The sequence below is a fragment of the Neopelma chrysocephalum genome, unplaced genomic scaffold (genome assembly GCF_003984885.1).
Source record: "Neopelma chrysocephalum unplaced genomic scaffold, ASM398488v2 Primary Assembly neopelma1_138, whole genome shotgun sequence".
NCBI classification, from domain to species: domain Eukaryota; kingdom Metazoa; phylum Chordata; class Aves; order Passeriformes; family Pipridae; genus Neopelma; species Neopelma chrysocephalum.
Genome location: NW_020897800.1, coordinates 5,174,332 through 5,196,500, shown reverse-complemented (window position 1 = coordinate 5,196,500; position 22,169 = coordinate 5,174,332). Strand labels below are relative to the sequence as shown.

The following is a 22,169-nucleotide window of genomic DNA, read 5'->3' as shown; positions in this document are numbered from 1 at the left end:
CCCAGTCTCAAAGCAGCTCCAAGGAAACACGTGTCTGGCATTGCTGAATAAAACCACACTTAATTACTGGGTCATTCTTTCCATTGCCACGTGGTCCATGTGCTGCATCCCCAATTTACAACTGCCACTCCAAAGGCTTTCACCTCATTGTTATCCCAAAAGTAATGCCAGCAAACAGGACTATTAATTGTAAAAACCCCAATGGAAGCATCAAGCTGCTCCAAAGGGCTCGGTCCCAGTGCTGGGACGGAAATGTGGCTCAAGTGACCAACACCCTGGAGTAGAAGATACACCCAGACACATTCTGGATCCTGTGGGATGAACAGTGGGAATTCCTCTGGATAGGCAATTAAAAAATCCCCATGCTCCCAAAGAGCTATTTGCACTCCCAGTAGTGAGGTTCCATGGAGTGGTTGACACTGGCAGAGAGCATCCATGTGCACCTGTGGTGAGCTGCAGCAGCTTCCTCTGGGATGAATGAGACCATTAGGGTGTAATTAGCTGGCAGGGAGAACTCCTAATCTGAGGAGTTATTGTCCTATGACCAAAGGTGCAGGAAGATAATGGAACTTGTTTGCTATCAGAGAAACCTCTCTTGGTCCAGCAAACAGGACGTCCATGCAAGTCTCCTTCCTTTTATCCATTGTGCCACATCTGGAAACCAGAACTGGGGGGTCACCACATTCCCAAGAGGACATTTGCTCCTCCCAAACTGTACCAGGCAACACTGCTTTTCTTCTGTGGGGCAGAAACTCCCCTCTGCCCTGGGAGTTCCTCAAGAACTTCCAGCACCAACCATGCCAGAAGATCCCTCGATAGACCTTAAAAGGCATTTTGGGAAGCACATCTCTGCCATGGCTGGCGCTTAACTGAGTTTCTAGAGAAGAGAGGAGGGACAGGCTGGGCAAGCAGAGCCGTGTTTGGGCCAGAGGTTCTTAAAAATGCCTGTTCCATTGCCACCAAAATCCTGTTTCTTACTGCAAGTTATTCCTGAGGAATCAGTTCCACTGCCTGGCAGCAACAGAGAGAAATCCCGGGCAAGGAGAACACGTGTTCACCCCAAATCCACTTCCATTTACACACAGACACTGCAGCAACACTGATTTGAAGCTTCCCTGCTGCTTTGCCAGCCTTGAAAAATGTCTTTTGGAAGTGCAAGTTCACCTTCTGGGCACAAGGGGACGGGACAGACAAGGGGACAGGGCAGTGCCGGAGCCCAGCGTGGTGTCTCACCCCTGGCACGCGCGCGCTCGACTCCCGATGGCAGCTGAGCTCCAGCTGCACACGGATTCCCATCCCAGGCAGAGCCAGGAGAGCGCGGCGTGGGCAGGTTTTCATTCAACAGCGGAGGAACAGAGCGAGGAACCGAAAGCAAAGCCCCCACCTTTATTAATTGCACTATAAATATTTGGTTTAGCTCGGCACAATCCAGAGCTGGAGCTCGGGTGCATTAGTCACTCCGACTGCTCCTGTGGGGAACAGGAACCTTTCCGTGAGAGGGGATCTCTGTCAGCAGAGAAGGGCTTTCCACAGGGAACTCACTGCTTCCAGCACAGAGGAAAACAGGGAAAGAGGAATTTTAAGGAGTTTTGTCTTTAAGTTATAGCATCTCCTCCCTTATGCTGGGACCCGATGGCTCAGCTGAGCTTTGCATTCCAGGCTCTATCCAGGACCTCCACGCCAAGCAGAGGTATCATAAGCAGTAAGACTTATTTATTTATTTATTATTAAATTTTAATTGTCATTTGTTGAACTATTTTAAATTATTTATTTAATATGCATTGATGTATTTGTTTTATTTATATTGCTAATATTATTCACTTTCCATGATAAAAAAGGGAGCAGAGCAGAGGGTTTGCCCTGTCATGTGTCTCAGGACAATCTCACTTGTCAGCTGCAGAAGGTGCCCCAGAGCTGGATTTTCCCCTGTCCTCAAACCACCACCTCCCTGCTGGAATCTGGGATCTGTGTTTCTTCCTCCATGGAAGCTTCTGCAATTCAAATGAGGAAAGACTGGAGACAAGAGCCGGGGCAAGTTTGTTCCAAGGCGCTGTTCCCAAACCAAGCAGACTTCAAAGGGGTCAGAACAGCTGCTTTCAGTGAAGTTCCACGAGCTTTTCATCCTCCCAACGCCCGCAGTGAATCAAACTGCTCCTCAAATCAACTCAAACCAGTGGAACAGTCTCGAAGCAGCATTTCACTTTTCAAAACAGTTTATTTGGAGGCAGCAGCGTGCCAAGGGGAGGCAACAGCAGAGCTACTGCAGGGAAGGAGCATCTTGATGGAGCACAGGATGTGGACATGGGTTACCTATTGCCCTTTGCTTCCTACACCGCCAAAAATAAGGTGACACTGCAAAGATGGGAAGTCCTCACATGTCACAGACTCATAGAACAGTTTGGGCTGGAAAGGACCTTAAAGATCATCTCATTCCAAATCCCTGTCATGGGCAGGGACACCTTCCACTAGCCCAGGTGGCTCCAAGTCCCGTCCAACCTGGCCTTGGACACTTCCAGGGATGGGGCAGCCACAGCTTCTCTGGGCAACCTGTGCCAGGGCCTCCCCACCCTCACAGGGAACAATTCCTTCCCAATATCCCATCCAACTCTGCCCATTTCCCCTTGTCCTGTCCCTCCATCCCTTGTCCCAAGTCCCTCTCCAGCTCTCTTGGAGCCCCTTCAGGAACTGGAAGGGGCTCCAAGGTCCCCCCAGAGTCTCCTCTTCTCCAGGCTGGGAGTGTTCACCCAGAGAAGGTTGCTGGGAGACCTTAGAGCCCCTTCCAGTGCCTAAAGGGGCTCCAGGAGAGCTGGAGAGGGACTTGGGACAAGGGCCTGGAGGGACAGGACACAGGGAATGGCTTCCCACTGCCAGAGCGCAGGGGTAGATGCGACATTGGGAAGAAAATCTCCCTGTGAGGGTGGTGAGGCCCTGGCACAAGTTTTCCAGAGAAGCTGTGGCTGCCTCAGCCCTGGAAGTGTCCAAGGCCAGGTTGGACAGGGCTTGGAGTAACCTGGGCTAGTGGAAGGTGTCCCTGCCCATGGCATGGGGGTGGAATTGGATGAATTTTAAGGTCCCTTCCAAGCCAAATCATTCTGGGATTCTGATTCCCCATGTCCAAAAACACAGCACAAGGTTCATCAGATAATCTGAACAATTTTATGGAGATTATTTCTGCTGAAAATCTGCACTTGACCAAGACTGCAGATGAACCAAAGTGCCCCGACTTTGAACTAAGTTATCTACATTTAGAATGTACACAAAGAGGTAAAAAGTTAGGCAACTATTTATTTTCTGTAGCTTTTAGATGCAAATCTAGTTTTTGAAGATAACAAACAAATATTCATCTTATCTTTGTATCAGCCCTACTACTCCTGACTGCTTTTTAAGCTACGAAGTCAGAGTCTAGAAGTTCCTTCCCCTCACAGACAAGAGGAAAATCAGCTTTCAGCAAATCTGTGTGTTGGAAGATGCTCTGTGCTTCCACTGAGCACGTAGGACTGTCACACTCCACAAAATGTCCCTGAATTCATAGACTCCAGTGCATTTTAGGGGGGAAAAATGACCATAAAACTCTGAAAGTTCTAATTTACCAAAATCTAATCCAGTTGTCCACGTACAAAACTTGGAAGAGAAGTTTCAGGTAGTCCAAGCCTTCACCTCAGAAAATTCAGGATTATTTTGCTATGCAGCTCCCTAAAGGCAAAATTATTCCAGAGCAGCATCAACAAACTGTTCAACAACAACATTTATACTGAAAAATGTTATTTTTCTCCAGGTTGTCCCAGAGTTGCTAAACTGAATTTGCTCCACATGAAGAAAAAAGTCACCTTTGGGCACGTGAAAATCCACCTGAAGAGAGAAGTTTGATGAAGCTACGGCACTACAATGAAAGCTTCTTGTTAATTATCTTTATTATTTTCTTTTTAAATTGTTTTATTTTTATTCATATTTTAACATTGGGGTTTTTTTTCAGGTTTTGGAGGACTTTTTTTTCGTTGAGTTACAGCACAAAGCCTGTGTTGTGTGACTCACCAGGGACGCTCAGTTGCTGTTCCCAGTGCTGGTGACTTCCTACGCTCCAGGAGCTCGTTTTCCACCATGGAAAACCCCGGACTGACTCCAGATGACTCCAAGCCATCTCAGTGGGGGAGCTCATGTGTGGAACACGCCCTGAAGGGTCTGTGAGCCCGGCTGCTGCAGCTCACTACCCCCACAGATGGATCCGCAACCACCCCGTGGGTTTTACAACCCTGAAGGTTGGCAGAAAGCAGCACTGGATGGAGTAAATCCAGCACAATTCCTTTCATTTTTGGGAATGCTCCATATTATTGTTGGCGAGGGAGATCCGCATGCTCAAAGCGCTCAGAACGCTCCAGTGTTTGTTACATTAAGCCCAGCCAAAAGGTTACAAATAAGGTCTGGAAAGTTATAAAAATGAAAATAAAAGGCTCCCAAGCTTTGGCATGCCTTCCCACCAAGGAAGGGAGCTTTTCTTGTGGATTTTATCCGTGGTTTAAGTCCTTCCATCCATGTAGTAAGCCTCGTTTCGTTTGCTGAACGGCAAAGCCAAGGAGAAACAGAGTTGCAAAGCTTTTCAGCTGTTCTGAGGTAGTGGGAATAATGTATAAAGCAGATTCAACTGTATGAATAGTCTTGCACAATGTATTTATAATTACAATCAGAAGTTTCAAATATCCTCCCCTCCTGCACAACGTCCCCAGGGAAACACATTCCAGGGTAAAACATTCATAAACTACTTACTGCGTGTCTTCTGAAGACTCCTGTTTTATCTTTAATGTTCTTTTTGTGGTAGGCATTTCATCTGAAAGGTAAAATTCCAACACATAATTATATTTTAAATAATGCACTTAGGGCTTTTTTTTTTTTTTTTCCCAGAGGCTGAAATTAAATAAAAAACAAATCAGAGTTGCTTCCTAAGCCAGGCAGTTTGCTGGAGTTCTGCACGAGACAGTTCCAGTTCCCAAACCCTCTGTAATTGATTTGGTTTTTCTTTAACTTGGAAGGGATGCTGTCAGTTAAGATCTGAATCTCTCCCTGCAAGTGCAAAACCTTTCAAGGACAAGGCTCCAACCCCTGCTGTTAAATCACAAAATCGACTGAATCGCAAACTGCATTGTTTAAAGAAATAGGAAAAAAAAAATAGGAAAAAAATAGGAAAAAGAGAGAAAAAAGGCAATTCTGCTTCCAATGGCACAGCTGAAGACAGGCAGCAGCAGAACTGCATCTGTGTTGCATTCAGATGCTGCGTGCCAAGTGCTTTGCTCACAGCTTCTGAGCACGAAGGACATCGTCAGCCCCGGCGCACGCAAACGGCCCCGAGAGCGGTGACAAACCAGGAGATCCCGCTTTGACTCACCAAAACAAGCCAAACCAGACTGAATTAGCCATCATTTACATACGTTTTGTAACGTTTTCTTCTCCCCACCGTTTCTCTCCCACATATTTCTGATTTTTAAATCCCCCAGGGAAGAAGTCTGAGGCACCGGAATGCACTCAACAGCCAACTTGAAAATTTTAACGTTAAACTGTGATTTAAGGCTCTTTCAAAGCATCCTGACTCACCAGTCCCTTAAACACAGACATGAACACATACCCAACTGCATCTCCTCTCCCTCTTTCATCCTACAAATGGGGGAAAAAAAAGCCTTTCTCTAATTCAACTTCTTCACTTGCAACTCCATTGAATTTGATCAGCTTAAAGTTTCCTGTGCTCAGGCAAGGGAGGAACACACACACATAGGAGTAGTGGCTCAAGAGGGAAAAATAAGCCCAAAGAAAGCCACTTCTTCCCAGAACTGCTCAGATTGGTGTGCATTTTCCATCAGGAACGTGGAACCTCGCTCTGTTTAACAAAGTTCAATAACCCACAAGCAACAACTAAACCTCCAAATTAATTAATAGACTGATTCTTGTGCAGAGACAGCAATAATTCAGGCAAGAAAAGCACGTGGAAGAGTTTGGTTTAGGTCTCAATCCTCAAGTGTGAGCTTGCTTGTTATTTTTGTATTTAAAAAAGGCCACACGCCTGGATATAAACATGTTTAATTTCAATATATCAGGGTATAGAGGAAGGAACAACACTTTTTTATAGTTGTTGGTGTCACCAGCTGAAGGTTGAAGCCCTATTCACAATTTAAGCAGATGGTGTTTGAATGATAACACTCAGGTACCACTGAAAGGGAATTTTATTTCCCTTGAAGGGAAGTAAAACTGAGAGCGGAAGGAGAGACAGGGAAGGTGTCACCTCCTCCATCATTTCTGGCCACACAGCCCTTCTTTCCTTCTGCCAGGCTCCTCAAACTCCAGTCCTGACCCTAAAATGCTTCAAGAACCACATGTTGCTTTTGACTGACCGGGGGATTTCTGCCCCTTTTCTCCTTGGGGATGTGTTTGGCACCCTGAGGACATCACAGGCAAGAGATGAAAGCTGGTACTGAGATACATTTGTGTGAGACAGGCACGAGCACAGGTAAAACCCAAGGCTGGAGATGTGCCAGGATGGGATTTCTTACCCAATTCCTGCTCGCCGGTCTGGTAGCAGTGAAGGTCCTGACTGTGGTTTCCCCAGTCCTCCTGGGAATACTCCTCCATGGTGCTGCCGTCCGACTCCAGCTCCTGGTACAAGCCGCTGCTGTTGATGAGGACGGGCTGGCAGGGCTGGGAGTCCCATCCTCCCTGCCCAAACACCTGCTCCAGCTGCTCAAACGTGTAGCTGCTTTTCCTCTTCCCCACGCCGTGCTCCTTCACGCGGCTGTAGCACCTGCGGAGGGTCTGAGACAGAGAAAAGCAGGTTAAGCCACGGGGGGTCGGGTTGGACAACCACACAGGCACCTGCAGACAGTCACAGGGCTGCCAGGCAGAGTTTAGGGGTTTAGGGGTTATTTCTGCTGGTCATATTTGCCCCACGCTCACGAGCAACACTCCCAAATTAATCTACACCCACCAGGAAGCATCGTGTGTACCCGACGTTCCCGCTTGGCATTAACATTACTACAACAGAGGACAAGTTGTGTAGCAGCTACAGGTTCCTTGGGTTTAACTTGGCTGATTTATTCTCTTTCCCACTTATAAAAAAAAAATAAAATCCCCAGATCTGCTATGGGCGCAGGGAAAAAAATTAAATAAATCAAAATACCAAGAGCCCCCCAGTCAGAGACACCAACCAGCCAGGAAAATGCACACCTACGACAAGGAGGAGAAAGCAGAGCTGGTGTTGTGCCCACAGCTTGGAGAGGGGGAAGCAGGGAGGAGAGAGAAAGGAAAGAGAAAGATTTCCCCCAAAGCAAAGACACTCCAACCTTCCTTACTCTGGTAAGAAGACACAAGGTACAAAATGGATATGCCTAAGCTTTTCAGCTAGAAAAATATATATTACTTACACATTTTTGCATTCCTTACTAACTCACTCTGTCTCTTGTGAAGCTGCTGAAATTTAAAAGAGGTCAAATCAATAATGCTCCCAATTCCCAGACTTCCATATCAAGCATTAAGTAAGAAACAGCACTGAGGTGGCTTGGTCTGAGCAGCCTCTCAAACAGTGCTGGGGCCAAACCTCCCACACAGATGCAAAGGGCTCATCTGCCTTTGGTGATCCCTTTGACATCCCACACCAACGGCTGAGCTGCTCCACAAGTTCCATCCACCTTTTCCCCCCTAATCCAGAGCAATATACAACTATTTGGGGGTAAAAAAACTAAAGCTTAATATGCAGGTCTCGATGTGGTTTTAATTCTAATACTGCTCTACTTTTGAAAGGCCCCAGGTTTGCTGGAGCTTGATGGCTTTTGGATTGGTAAAGTGGTAGAAAACATTAATTTTTTAAAATTAAATGTATTAGATTGTTGGGGTTCTAACCTGAATGGCAAAGCTGCCTCTAGAATTCAAGAGAGGCAATAATTTGGGAAGAGCTAGTACTGTTGCTTTCTGGAGGAGGACTGTAACAGACACATCATTACAAAAACCACTAGTTTTATTCCCCAAAAAGGAACTTTTACGACTCCAGAAAGCTGGAACCTACCTAATGCTCCTCATATGCTGGTTTAACAGCATCAGCAGGAAAGGGATACATTTCTAACCAGTTTCCTCCTGAGATTCAGAGCCCTGGGAGCAGAAGCAAAACTGCTAAGCAGCAAGTCAGTATTACCCTGCTGTTTTAAACAAAAACACACAAAATTAACACAAAATAAAAAACAACCCATAGAAACACACAGGCAGCAACAGGCACCAGTGGTTTACAGCGGTTTGAGGTGGAACCCTTCCCACTTTTGCCTTTGCTACCTCAGGATAAACAGACAGATCCTCTTTGGATGAACACCAGCACATTTTAAGCTTCTGTCTGTGAGCTGGGGGGAAAACAACCATCTACAGCAACCTGGAACCAAAACCTGGCCTTGAAACCTGTCAGCACCCACTAGGTGCAAAGTGGTTCCCTCAGGCTGTAGGTACAGCTACATTTGCTTGCTACAATTCAGTTTCCTCACTCCAATTTCTCTCCTTTCAGCTCAAATCTCACCAAGTGATATCTCAAACTGCCCGAGTGATAAGAGCAAACTCTTGTTTCACTCACAGACTCTTTCTAAAATCCACCCCGAGTCAGATCTTCTTAAAAATATATTTCCCAAATCCCAGTTCTTGTGTCTGCCCTGGGTTATCCACCAGAGTTAAACACAGATTTAGAGCCTCTAGCTGCATTTATTAGCAGCCTTTAAGCGACACAAACTGTCTCCTAAACATCCCTACTCCTGGCCAAGCCCTCTAGGAACACTCAACACCCACAGCCACTCTATTTTCACACTCTATTTTCAGCCTTTGCTTCCAACACTGATGGGGCTATGGAGGATCTCACACTGGGTTGTAGCCCAGTAGTAATTAATTATTTCAGTCAGGCTGCAAACTGGCTTATTTTACTACGAAAATAATTTAGCAGCAAGTCAGTGAAGACTAGTGGAGTAACTAAAGGGAGCAAAGCAGAAAGGGGGACAAAACTAAATGAGCAATAGTGTCACTGCTCATTACTCCTGCAGGTCAAGAGTACTTCTGGGGATACTGCCCAGCTGCTCACCTGGGTGTGTTACCTCTGCTTCTGCCAGCAGATAACCTAAAATTTGAGGGAGATAATCTCAAATTTGGGGCTTTCCAAAGCACCAAAAGGCCTGTGGCCAAGCAGCTCGTGGCTCCTTGGTCTTGTCTGCTGGAGAATAGAGATTCCTGCTAACTCTTTCTTCTTAGAGGTTCTTTTCAGTGTCTCCAACGGGCAGTCCCTACTAGTTTTTGTGATGTTCCCTCCCAATACCACAGGTCAGCCTTGTTTCACGTAAGCCCCACAGCCTTCTCTTCTTCAGAGACCCTGGTAAGACCTAAATAATTGCTCAGACTTCAGGAAACCCGGAGAGTTTTTAGCCCTTAACCTTTCTCCCACCGGGTTATTCTGATCTCCAAGATCTAGGATCTGGTTTTTTCTTACGCACCTCCTCTACTCCTCCTGGTGTCCAGCTCAACTCCTGCTCCGTGGTTCCTAAAGTGCACATACACATATTGATACAGATACACAAGAAACCAGGAAATTTAGGACAAGTAACTGAAAACAGACCTGATCACTGCCCAGTGACTGCCCAGACCGGAAGAGATCGAGGCTTTTGCTTATTGTTCTGCAACACTGCCTGCAACACGAAGACAGATTATCCCCACTTAATTTATAATTAGGAAAACCAAAGGAGGAGACAGTCACAAAGCTCAATGTGGGTTTTCTCACCATTTCTAACTCACGAGTCCTCATCTCTACGAGTGAAGCCACCGGAGAACCTGGACCTCTGCAGGAACTGCAGGATGAGGATCAGAGAAGCCTTAGGGAGTGACTTTAGGAAGGCTGATATCACAGTCCTCCTTCCAGCAAAAAATGAGGGAGAACCACACCACAGGGAGCTTTTTATACATAACCTGAGGAGGTCTAACACAAGGAACTCCAGATCCCTGAGCTGAGACATGTTCTTACTCAGGGAGAGACACTACAGGCTCTGCAGAGCACTTTGGTGGCCTGTGGCTGTGTCCACAATCATCTCTTTAAGCTGAATAACAGCAGCCTAAAGGGGTCCCTAAGGCCCTGAGCACCGCTCAGCAAAACACTCAGCAATGAAGATGCTCTTTTACTTAATGGGAGAGAGGAGCTCTCAGCTCTATATCCCAAAATAAGAACAGCAGTATCAAACAGCTCCCTCCCTCATCATGCCAAGATACTCACAGGCAACATGAGATGAAACTACACTGGGACAAAAGAAACGGCTTTTGAAGCCTGGAGTGGTTGTAGGGGACAGTGAAAGGTCTTGAAGTCTCCATTCCTGAGTTCCCAGGAGCAGAAGGAAACAGAACTGGTGACAGCAGTCTGACAGCTCCAGTTCAAGAGCTTTTAGATTAAATGCTGTGTGCAAGGCAGGAGAACACAAGGCTTACACTGGGTATCACCACAAGAAGCCCCATTTGTGTGGTTTATCCAAAATAAAAGGAGAACAGCAGCACCCCAAACTCTCAAGTCACACAGCACTGCAAAATGCAGCTGGACAGTCTCGACACATCTCCAGCATGAGGAACCAAGCTGGAATGCTCCTCTGCAGAACACGAGAGCCCTGCACACACACAGCCCCCTGAGAGCTCGGCGTGGGCCACAGGAGCTGCTGCAGCCTTGTCTGCAAAGGCTCCAGCCCCACAGCTGGCTGCACATCTGCCCCAGCACAGCACTGGGGTCACACCAGCCCTCACAGTGAACCATGCTCTGCACCACAGAGCGAGGCCTCAGCTGTATCCCCACACACCTGAACACACAGGGACTTCCTGAAGGATTTGGCTCTCGGATAGAAAAAGAAAAGTGACGGGAAAGAACCTTTTCCTGACATCCAGACTAAATGGATGAGATGCCTGAGTAAGGTTCAACCTGCTCCTGGCAGAACCTGTTCAAACACTTTGGAGTGTTGAAGGTCACACCTGAGTAAGTTATCTTGCCTTTGGAAACAAGCTCATTCCTAAAATCAAACCTGAAGTTTCGTGCATCCACTGTGATCAGGACAAGCATCTTTACACCACCCACAAAGCCAGACTTTTATGGAAAACTCAAAAGTGCAGCAGCCTGGATCAAAAGAGGTCTGAGATGTACTCAGGAGGTCACATCTGTGCAAGTCAGGAGAGACCACAGACTCAAATCCTTGCTGGTCCTTGCTCTCAAACGAACGGAGCGAGGCCACAACCCCGTCCAGAAGAGGAAGAGCAGCACAAACCACTCCACAGGTGAGAGGGAAAATGCTCCTCTCCAAAACAAGCTTCAGTCAAGTGGCTGAAAGCATCAACAGGGGCAGCACCACGGGGGAAACACCTCGTGTAGTTCAGAAGGCTAAAACTGCCATCCCACATGGTCCTAGCAGTGTGTTGTGCCCATCCTGGGGCTCAGGGTCTCTAGAGGAAGGTCCACAACTGTGCTGTTACCAGGGGAGAGCAATCTCTAAATCCACAGGAAGAGTTGGAAGTGAAATACCAAAGAGGGTTTGAACCCCAGTGTTCACCAGGACCAGTGGTCAAGGGTTGGTAACAGGTGAGACCACAGCAGTCCAGAAAGCATCATCTGCTTGGCCCCAAATTATACACTCAGCAGGAGGGAGGTTCTGCTGCTGTGCCAGTGCTTGAAGCTGTGTGCAAAAATCAGGAGGATTTTTAACACCTTCCCAAGTCCTCCATAGCCAAAGAGCACAACAGGAAAAAATTGTGTGTGCCCAATCTAGGATTTAATGTTCAAGAATCTCAAAAATGAGACTTAATGCTCCAGCTTAGCAAATTTGTCCTTCTGCAACAATTTCCTGACCATCAACTGTTTCTGTCTCAACAAGATAAATCTACCAGCTCGCTCCCAGCTTCCTCAGGGAATCATTCTGCACCCATGGAACGAGCAGTGGATGACCCAGGTGTACCAGAATGACCAGACCAGACTATTACAGACACACAACATGGCTACACAAGCCACTGGATTGTAAAGACACTCATCCTGTCCCTGCAGTTCCAGTCAGATTCTTACAGGCATGACAGCGCTCTGCAAATACCCCGACTGAGGAGAGCGGGTCCAGGAGGGTTTGCTCCAGATGATGCTCATCTCTGAGATCCTCCTCTGCCACAGCCCCACAAAGGAGTAAAACAACTAAATCTGCTCTTTGTCACTGAAGAGTTTATTTTTCCTGGCTATAAATGTCAACAGAAAGTTGCTCCCACCTACAGGGGCCCGTGAGATCCTCCAGCGAGAAGCTGGGCTGTGGGAAAGGATTCAAGGGATTATAAGAAACAACCCAGCCTGGAAAACACAGTGCATCTGCATCTAAGCCAAGGAAAGAACCAAAGGTAACTTAAACATCTGCATGTGCTGTAGCCCAGGGAGTTACTGGGACAGGGACTGAGATAAACTCAAGATGAAGACAGACCACATTCACAAGAAATAAAATAGAATGAGCTGGGTTGGAATGGACCTTAAAGCTCATCCCATTCCAAATCCCTGTCATGGGATCCACTACACCAGGTTGCTCCAAGCCCCATCCAACCTGGCCTTGAACACTTCCAGGGATGGGGCAGCCACAGCTTCTCTGGGCAACCTGTGCCAGGGCCTCACCAGGAAGAGTTTTTTCTTAATACACAATCTAACCCTACTGCTGACACTGTGGAGCCATCCCCCCTTGTCCTGTCACTATATGCCCTTGTAAAGAGTCCCTTTCCATCTTTCTTGTAGGTTCAAATCAAAGGCAAAGCTGCTTTGAAGGTGGCTGGTTGCTAAGAAAGGTACCAATGCTCCATCAGTTGAGATCTTTAAATTAAAAGACAGCAGCTCCACTCAACCCTATTGGACCCAAGGATGGCATTCTGGGTGAAATCCAACCTCCTGTAACGAGCAGCAGGTCATACTAGATCACAGCAAGTGTTGCTTCCAAGACAGCCTCGTTAAAGCAGCTTTTCCTGCCTTAAAAACGACTTCATGCAAGATTTAAAAACAGACAGTTTACATCGTAAAGCAGCTAAAACCACAGCCCTGCTACAAATGAGCCCTGCCATCACCACTCCACACACTGCTTAAAGCAAGAAACACCAACAACTGATAGCCAGGTGTAATTTTTCATTCCTTCCCCAGCATTCATGTGTAATTTTCCATCCCTTCCTGTTCCATGTGGGTTCGTAGCAGTCCCAGCTCCTCTTTGTTCCTACGTTCTTCCCGAGAGCTGCACCAGCCTCTTCAATGCACAGAAAATCCAACAAGAGGGCAAGTGGGACTGGCAGCAAGACTTGGGAATTCCTGCAGCTGGCAGTTAAGATGTTGGAGCTGCTTCTCTTTGAATCAATGGCTTGGCATCGACTCTGGGAAAGGCAAAATGAAAGCAGAACTCGCATTTCTGCGGTAGCTGAAGAAACGATGTGTTGAAAATGCCCCCAAATTAGTTTTGATGGCAACTTTTAAGGAGGGATTTGTCTTTGCTCAGGAAAGGCTCTCCAGCTGTGCCCACAGCCAGAGGATTTCCAGCCCTGAAACACTTCTCCATCTCAGCTATGCAAAGTGCCATCAGGAGGGTGAGTCTTTGATTCCGTGAAGATGGGAGCAACAGAAGCAGAAATCCTTCCATGGGTTTAAAAAAATGCCTAAAATCTGGTTCTGAAAAAACATCCGGAGCCCATTATTTCAAGAACACTCCTTTAAAACAAAACAAGTCTTTATTGCCTGAAAACGCCCCTTGTGCAGCTCCAACTCCACCACCCCAGCTCACCAGAGCTCATTTTCTCATAGTTGAGCTCACAGCAAACCTCCTGCTGCCTGTGCCTGCATCAGGTGGAGGGCACAGGATCCCAGCAAGGATGGGAAGGTTTTGGCCAAATACTCCATCACCTGCCTGAAAACCCCGGCACAAAGGTCAAACCTGAAAACTACAGGGCTCTCCATGAGCTGCTGTGGGGAGGTGATGAGTTTCAGGATAGACAAACCAGGGTAAATCCTTGCTCAGGAACACAGGGCATAGGAGGAGGGCTGGATGAAAAGCAGGTGTGAATGGCTCCTCAACATGAGCTCCGTGCCATAGGGACAGTCAGAGTGTGCTATTGAACAAGCAAGGATTAAGGACACGGTGTGACATGAAACTGTGGTGCACAGCACAGCTTTTCTGGGAGTGCAACAGGCAGAAATCAAGATGTTTCACTTCTCCTGCAGCTCCTGATTGCTGAGCTCACCAAGCCACCGACCTCGGAGCCACCAAGTCGCACTGAAGGTCTCTTTCCGAAGGAAAAGCTGCTGGAATGGTTACATGTGAATCCCTAAATTTGAAACAGACCCTTCCAGAGCAGCTCCAACCCAACAGCAGCCTCATTCCAGCTGCTGATGTGCAGAAAAATACATGCAGATGGTGAGGGATGGGTGAAAATCTGCAGTGGGACCTTCCTGCTCACCCTGTTTGAATTAGGAGGGAACACATCCACTCCATACAACTGGAAAACTCTCTGCTTCTAAGCTGACTTGTTCCTTTCCAGCTGAACTTGCTCCTCAAGACTTGGCTGTGGCCAGGGAAGGCAGGTATCCCAAAGCAACCCAGTGTCAAGCCCTTATATAAAATGCATTTATAAAATCAGCTGAACAGGGTATGTCTGAAGCACCATTTACATTAATACTCCAGCAGCAAAGCCTCATGCTGCCCTTCCCTGACGGGCATTAAGTATCCCATAAAATCATAGAAATACAGAACATTATGGATAAGGAAGGGATGGAACATGGATAACTCCCAGCCAGGCATCATGGTGTTGAAGGAGAGCCCACCCTGACGTACTGTGGTCTACAAACATCCAACAGGTCTGCCAAGAGCTGCTCCTGGTGATAAACATCACCCTGTGCCCTTTCACTGCTGTCTGACTGGTGGTTTCTTTCAAGCTGGAACATTTCAGGAGTAAGAACCTGTTCAAGCCTCACTTTTGAAGGGAATGGGGGAGAATCCTTGGCTGCAAGGAGCTCCAACTGCTGGGAGTCACCCAACACTTGCTCCAGCCCCAAGGCAGCCACAACCAGCTCCATCCAACAGCGTCCTCCCAACCCAAACAGCCGGTTCTGGGCTGTCCTGACAACGAGATGTCTCCTCACAGCCTGCTCAGCATCCCCCTGAGCATTAATGCTGTGACTAAAACTGGGGCAGGGGTCTGTCCTTGACAGATGCTGCATTGACTCCCATCACAGCCCAAAACCTTCGGGCAAAGCCAAACCACCCCAGGGAACTCTTCCATCACACACCGAAGAAACAAGCACCCTGAAAACCGCCAGGAAAACGAGGCACTCCGAGACAGTCTGCGGTGCAGCAACATTCCTCTCCAAAAATATTTGGTTGTGTTCAAGGGAAACAGATCCCTGAGCAGCAAATTCGTGGACATGAGGAAACACACTGAGAAACCAAAGCTTCTGTAGGAAGGCGGTTTGGTTTGAGTACCTACTTCCAGGGACAGGCTGTTCTAATCAACAGGGGGAATCTCTCACTCATTCCCAGGCATTCCTGATGCTGTAGCACCCCTTATTCCATGTATTTTGGAAACCAAAGGCAGCCTGGGTGTACACATCTGGAGAGACCCAGCCCAGCTGGGCTGGCACAGGTGTATTTAAGGGATGGGAAAAGGAAGGAAGAAACAATGGGCTCCGCTGAGCCCCAGCGATAACAACATGTTACTTTTTCAATCCACTGGCATTTTTAGGTGGCTGCAGGGGGATCCCGGGTCAGGAAAGGGGAAACAGAAATCAGAGGGAGCTCAGAGAGTTTAATTCACCCTCCCAGACATCATCCACGTTTACAAACTCAAACCCTCCCCACAGTGATTCCCACCCCATCCATGATCCCTCTCTCTGTAAAAGCAGGATGTGGCTGCTCCCAAACTGGGCACCAAACCCAGCCCCTCCTTCCCCAGGGAATGATGGAACTGGAAAGATCCCTCTGTGAAATGCAGCCCAGGGGGCTGTTTATCAATTACTCAAGGGGTCTGTGAAGACTCAGCACGCTCCAGGAGAGCTGGGGAAGCCTTTGGTCCCTGCAAAGCAACTCCAAAGCAAAGGAGGGACCAGAGCCTGAGCCACCCCTCCTGAGTGGGGGAACTGGGAGCTCCTTTTTCTCCAGGGGGCCTCAGGGAGCAGCCAGTGCCAGCCCCTCACGGACAGAAGATGCTGGGGGACACGTGAGGGGACAGAGTCAACCACAGTGCCCACCATGATCAGGGCCAAAGGAGGCGACCCAGGGCTCCCCCAAAAAAACAGAGGAAGGGTCCTATTGGGGCTGTCCCCATGAGCAGGGACACGAATGACTGGGACACTGTATCCACTCATGAGGGGGGAATCCTGCCACAGCCCACCCATGCCTGAGGAACTGAGGAGCAGAACCCAGTGCCCAGGTCCCAAGGGTGCTACTGGAGGCTGTGGGTGCAAGGGGTGAACCCAGGGGATGTGGCACCCAGGAGGTGCCAGCCAGGAACTGCAGGGAGCCAGGCAGCTGAGGCAGGGAATGTGGTGCCCTGCACCCAGGGCAAGGGCTGTGCTGAGCCCTGGGGACACCCATGCCAGGCCCAGAGGATGCTCGGGAAAACTGCAGCACGGAGAGACCCCAAAAAGCTGAGCCCTGGGGACACGGTGCCCCCAAACCCAGGGCCAGAGGATGCCCACAGCCTGCACCAAAGGATGCTGCGGGAGAGATCCCGACAGGACTGAACCCCCAAGACACAGTGCTGCACACTCAGGGCTGGGTTGAGCCCTGGGGACACGGTGCCCCAGACCAGGGCCAAAGGATGCTCAGGAAAACCCCTCTTCCGGGGGAGCCCCCGAGGGACGATCCCTCGGCGGGGTGACCCCAGAGCTCACCCACCCGCGGGGGGGCCGAGCCCAGGGACGCCCGCCCCGCCCCCCCCTCCCGGGCCGCGCCCCCCCGGGGTACCTTGATGCGCTCCCGGCACTGGGACGGGGTGCGCTCGTAGCCCAGCTCGGCCAGGGCGCGGGAGACGCGCTCGTACATGGCGGGCCCGGGTGCTTTGCTGCCGAACACGGTGCCCGCGCCCTCCAGCTGCTGGTACCGCGCCTCCACCAGCCGCTCGTTGCCCCACACGGCGATCAGCGCGTTGGTCTCCGCCGGCGTCCAGGACATCCCGCGGCAGGCGGCGGCTGCGGCGGCGGCGGCGGCGCCGCCCGGCGAGAAGGAAACGGAGGGCGAGGCCCCGCCGCGGGCGCCCAGCGCGGCCCCGCCGGCCGCCGGCCCCGCGCCCAGCGGGGAGGCGCCGCTGGGCGTGGAGGGGTCGGACAGGCTGGGGTTGCCGTCGCTGAGCGCGCCCGGCGAGCCCGGGGACAGCACCTCCATCTTGGGGATGCGGAGCGGCGGCTCGGCCGGCGGGAGCTGCGAGGAGCCGCAGGGCGCCGCCATGATGGGGGTGCGCACCGAGCGGGCGGAAGTGACGCCCCGCCCGAGGGGCGGGGCTTCCGGCAGCGCAGGGCCGGGGGCGTGGTCAGAGCAGGGAGGGGGCGTGTCTGCTGGGCGAGAGGCGGGGCTGTAATGGGGCGTGGTCATGGAAATAGGGGAGAGGGGCTGGGGGCGTGGTTTGTTGTGGGCGTGGTAGTAAGAGGGGGCGTGGCGTGGATGGGCGGGACCTTGGTTGCGCTATGGGCGGGGCCACATGAGTGGGCGCGTACGTGGTGGGCGTGATCACATGTGTAGGCGTGGCCTCATGGCTGGGCGTGGCCCGGTCCCCACCCTGGTAGGGACCCCAGAGACCCCCAAGGACTGGGACCCCAAAAGCCTTCCTTACAATGCCTGGGGCTGAGCGCCCCCAGATGTAGGGCTGAACATCCCAAATGTGGGGCCGAACATCCCAAATCTGGGGCTAAGCACCCTGAAATCTGGGGCTGAACATCCCAAATGTGGGGCTGAGCATCCTCCAGTCCAGTGGCTGAACATCCCAACTGCGCAGCTGAGCATTCACGTCGTACCGGAGCTGACTTCCCTTTCCCGGTCTGAGTATCCCCGAATTCTGCAGCTGAGCAGCCACAGAAGTGGGGGCTGAGCAGCCCCAAATTCTAGGTCCGAGCATCAAACCCCCCCCCCCCCGTTCCCCGATCTGGGCACCCCTTAACCCCGGGGTCGAGCACCCCTGAAGTGTGGGGGCCGAGCATCCCGAAGCACCGCTGCTCCCCCCGTTTTCGGGGGTAGCAGGGACTCCTCCCACCGCTTACTGCCCCCGGCCTCGGTGCCCCCGCAGCCCCGGGACCTCAATTAACGGTGGCCGTGATTGATGAGCCGAGGGGCAGCTCGCGGAGGGAGGGGGAAACACCCCAGCTGCGCCCCAACTCTTCGTTAAGCCAAGACTAACGAACATCGGGGAGATTCGACCTCCCCAGACCCCCCCAAAAGCTCCCATCATCCAAGGGGGGTGGTTAAGAGGGGTCCTTAGGGATCCCCGCCTGGGCTGGTTAATTAAACGCTTTAATTAGGGCCGTGTTGGTTAAACAAATGGGATGGGGGTGGGGGCGGCAGGACTTGGAGGGGGGACATCCCCCTGCCTCTGCCTGTCCCTGTCCCTGCCCGTCTCTGCCCGCAGCGCGGCGCGGAGCGATCAGGACTGTAATTATCCCCCTCTAATTAGCGGGATTAGGGGCTGGCGGCGGCGCGAGGCTGCGGGGGGAGCATTGACCCCCCCACACACATCCCGACCGGGCAGGGGGCGCGGGGCCGGCGGGCTCTTTGTCATCGGCTGCTGTCCCCAGGGAGCGTCCGCAAGAGAGATCCCCAATGCCGGCGTGTCCGCACAGGGGTGTCCCCACCGCTGGGGTGTCCCTGCCGCCACCACAACCCCACGGGGTTGTCGCTGCTGCCAGCGTGTCTCCAAAGTACTGAAACCACCGTCACCACTGTGGCACGTACCCACTGCTGGTGTGTCCCCAGTGGGGTGTCCCCGCTGCCAGCACGCCCCCAAGGGACGTCCCAAATGTCAGCCCCACATCACGTCCCCAAAAGGATACATCTGCTGCCACCATGTCCCGGAAGGCATGTCCTCAAGGGGATGTCCCTGCTGTCACCTCGTCCCCAAAGGTTTGCACCCGCTGCCACTCCTGTGGAGTGTCCCCAAAGTGATGTCACCGCTGCCACTGTGTCCCCAAAGGGATGTATCCCCACTGCCGGTGTATCCCCACTGCAGCCCCTGTGGCACGTCCCCAAAGGGATGTCTCCGCTGCCAGCCCTGCTGTGTGTCCCCAGGGGGCTGCACCCACCACCGGCCGTGCCAAAAGGGTCCCCAAAGTGTCCCCAAAGCAGGGTCCCCAGAGGGGTGTTCCCACTGCTGGGGTGTCCCCCAGATTGCCAGACCCTCTGCCAGCGCCCCCGCTCACCCCCATCCCCGAGCCCCGCAGAGCTGACCAGACCACAATTAGAGGCCTGGGAGGGGGGGTGGCGGGATGGATGCAAATGAGGGTGGCGGTTAATTAGGGCCTGAACACCCATTAGGGCCATGGAGCAGCTGATTGCGATGCGGCCCCGCGTCCCGGCAGCGCCATTTGACCGCGGGCTAATGGCGCGGGGGGCGTGCAGGGGGGGCCCCCCTCACCCCACCCCGCATCACATCACCTCTGCAGTCATTCCTGCAGAGAGCTGGGCCCGTGCTCAGCCCGCCCGCAGCAGCACGTCCAGCAGCGGGGTTCATCCCTGCGATGAACTGTGCCTGTCCTCAGCCGAGGCTCATCCCTGCCACGAGCTGTGCCTGTGCTCAACCGAGGCTCATCCCTGCCACGAGCTGTGCCTGTGCTCAGCCGAGACTCAGCCCTGCCATGAGCTGTGCCTGTGCTCAGCCGAGACTCAGCCCTGCCATGAGCTGTGCCTGTGCTCAGCCGAGGCTCAGCCCTGCCATGAGCTGTGCCTGTGCTCAGCCGAGGCTCAGCCCTGCCATGAGCTGTGGCAGTTCTCAGTCAGGATGTGATGAGTTGTGGATGTTCTCAGCTGGGGCTCTCCTGTGAGATGAATTGTGGGTGTTCTCAGGCAGGATCACCAATGCGATGAGTTGTGGGTGTTCTCAGCTGAGAGGTAACTGTGGAACGAATTGTGTCTGTTCTCAGCCAAGACTGCCGCGTGCAATGAGTTGCGGTCGTTCTCAGCCAAGACTCACCTGTGTAACGAGTTACGGGCGTTCTCAACCAGGGCTCATCCATGAAATGATTTGTGGTCGTTCTCAGTCAGGGCTCACCCATGCAATGAGTTGTGGCCGTTCTCAGCTCCCCGGGGGACGCGCGGACGGCAGGACAAGGAGCTTGGGGCAGCAGTGGGGAAACACCCCCCCGGTCCCCAACACTCCCCCACCACCTTGTTCCAGTCAACCTTCCAATTCAATAGAGATAATTAAAACTCCGCCAAAAAGCCGAGCGGACGGGTCGTTAGAGCCAGAGCAGTGTGTGCTCTGCAATTTACTGACCTGCTCGTAATTAACCTCCTGCCGCCAAAATACGCTGCTGAAAAGAAGTATAAACTTATTAATGGCGACGGTGGCTAATTAAAGCCAAAGCTGCAATTATCCTGAGACGTGGCCGTGGGCAGGAAACTGATGAAAGGCGAGAAAAGACGCTCGATGCAATATTGGGGAGGACGCGGGGATGCCGAGCGAGGCAGCGCCCTGCTGCCGTGCGCCGGTGCCCATCAGCATCCTGAGCGCCTGCATCCCGATCCAGCTGCCCTGCCCGCTGCACAAAGGGGACCCAGGCGGGCTGATTCGGCGCGGGGGCTACCGGCACGCCCCCCTCTTTGTCTCCCTTTCAAAGCCAATATCCCGACCCCAGATGGGTTAATACATAATGCAGACAAGCAAGTAATTGCTTGCCTTTGTGAGGCCGTCAGCGCTGGGTCCCCGGCCCTCTGATCCCCCATTAGCGGCCATGCAAACAAGCCTTCCACCCAATTAAGCCCAGCTTTGATAGAGCCTTTCCCAATGATGTGGCGGTCCCAAACTAGCGATTCGCACATGAGCCACTACCTGTTAAACCCGGAGCCGGCTTCCTTCGGGGATGAGCATCCCTCGCCTCTCGCCGTGACCCAGCTGCCGAGCTCTGCCCGGCTTCCCCTGGCCCTGAAGGGAGGCTCGGCTGATAAATGATCTCGACAAACTCTATATTAAAGAGGTGGAAATGGGATGTTAATATACCCCAAGCCGCTCATCTCGAGAATACACGGGCTCCAGCTTCCCGAAGATGCCGGTAATGAGGCGGGCTGGGATGCCCGCGAGGAGACCTCGACCCACTGGCCTCCTGCGCCTGCCAGGTGTGGAGGACAGACAGCCTGACACCCGTCCTCTGAGGCATCCTCACACCGTCCTGCAGAGCCCTCCCGGGTCATCCCCTAAAGCATCTCAATCTGCTCACCGAAAGCATCCCTGCAGCATCCCCTAAAGCATGCCAGTGTGCTTCCCTGGAACATCCCAGCTTTATCACTTAGCACACCCTGGTATCACCCCCTAAAGCGCCTCAGTGCATTCCCCTAAATCTTCCCAGTGTCATCCCCTAAAGCATCCCAATAAGCTCTCCTAAAGCATCCCAGCATCATCCCCTAAAAAATCCTGGCATCATCCCCTAGAACATCCTGGCATCATCCCCTACAGCCTCCCAGTGTCATCCCCTAAATCATTCCAGTGTGTTCCTCTGAAACAGCATTATTCCTTTGCACACCCTGGCATTGTCCCCTAAAGCATCTCACTGTCTTCCTCTAAAGCATTCCAGTGCACTCCCCCAAAACTTCCCAGGATCATTCCCCTAAAGGATCCCAATGAAATTCCCTACAGCATCCCAGTATCATTCCCTACAGCATCCCAGTGTTCTCCACTGTAGTGTCTCACTATCATCCTCTAATACATCCTGACATCCCTCCATGTATCCCAGACTCATTCCCTAAAGCATCCCAGTGACATTCCCTAAAGCAACTCAGTTTGCTCCCCTACAGCATCCCAGCATCATCCCCTAAAATGTCCCCATAAGGTCCTCTCAAATATCCCAGCATATCTCCTTCATTCATCCCACCATCATCTCCTAAAACATTCCAGTATGCTCCCTGAAAAAATACCAACACCATCCTGTAAAGCATGGCAGTATCATCCCCTATGGCATCTCAGAG

The 22,169-nt window shown here is 51.6% G+C and overlaps 1 protein-coding gene across 10 annotated transcripts in view; it reads right to left on the bottom strand.

The window, feature by feature from the left end:
* Positions 1-17,453, bottom strand: part of MSANTD2 (Myb/SANT DNA binding domain containing 2) — an 18,610-nt gene extending 1,157 nt beyond the window's left edge. The window contains exons 1-6 of one of the 10 annotated variants that reach the window (XM_027699506.1): positions 9,611-10,654; positions 9,489-9,535; positions 8,039-8,121; positions 7,401-7,446; positions 6,534-6,792; positions 4,762-4,822 (exon numbers count right to left, since the gene is read on the bottom strand). In XM_027699506.1, coding sequence (XP_027555307.1) covers positions 4,762-4,822; positions 6,534-6,792; positions 7,401-7,412 — 332 coding nt within the window. In that variant the 5' untranslated portion in view covers positions 7,413-7,446; positions 8,039-8,121; positions 9,489-9,535; positions 9,611-10,654. Of the gene's footprint in view, positions 1-1,785; positions 2,353-3,094; positions 4,604-4,761; positions 4,823-6,533; positions 6,793-7,400; positions 7,447-8,038; positions 10,655-16,973 lie in introns of those variants that run through there. The other 9 variants (XM_027699507.1, XM_027699504.1, XM_027699505.1 and 6 more) reach the window with 9 other exon arrangements.
* Between the last annotated feature and the right edge of the window lie 4,716 nt (positions 17,454-22,169).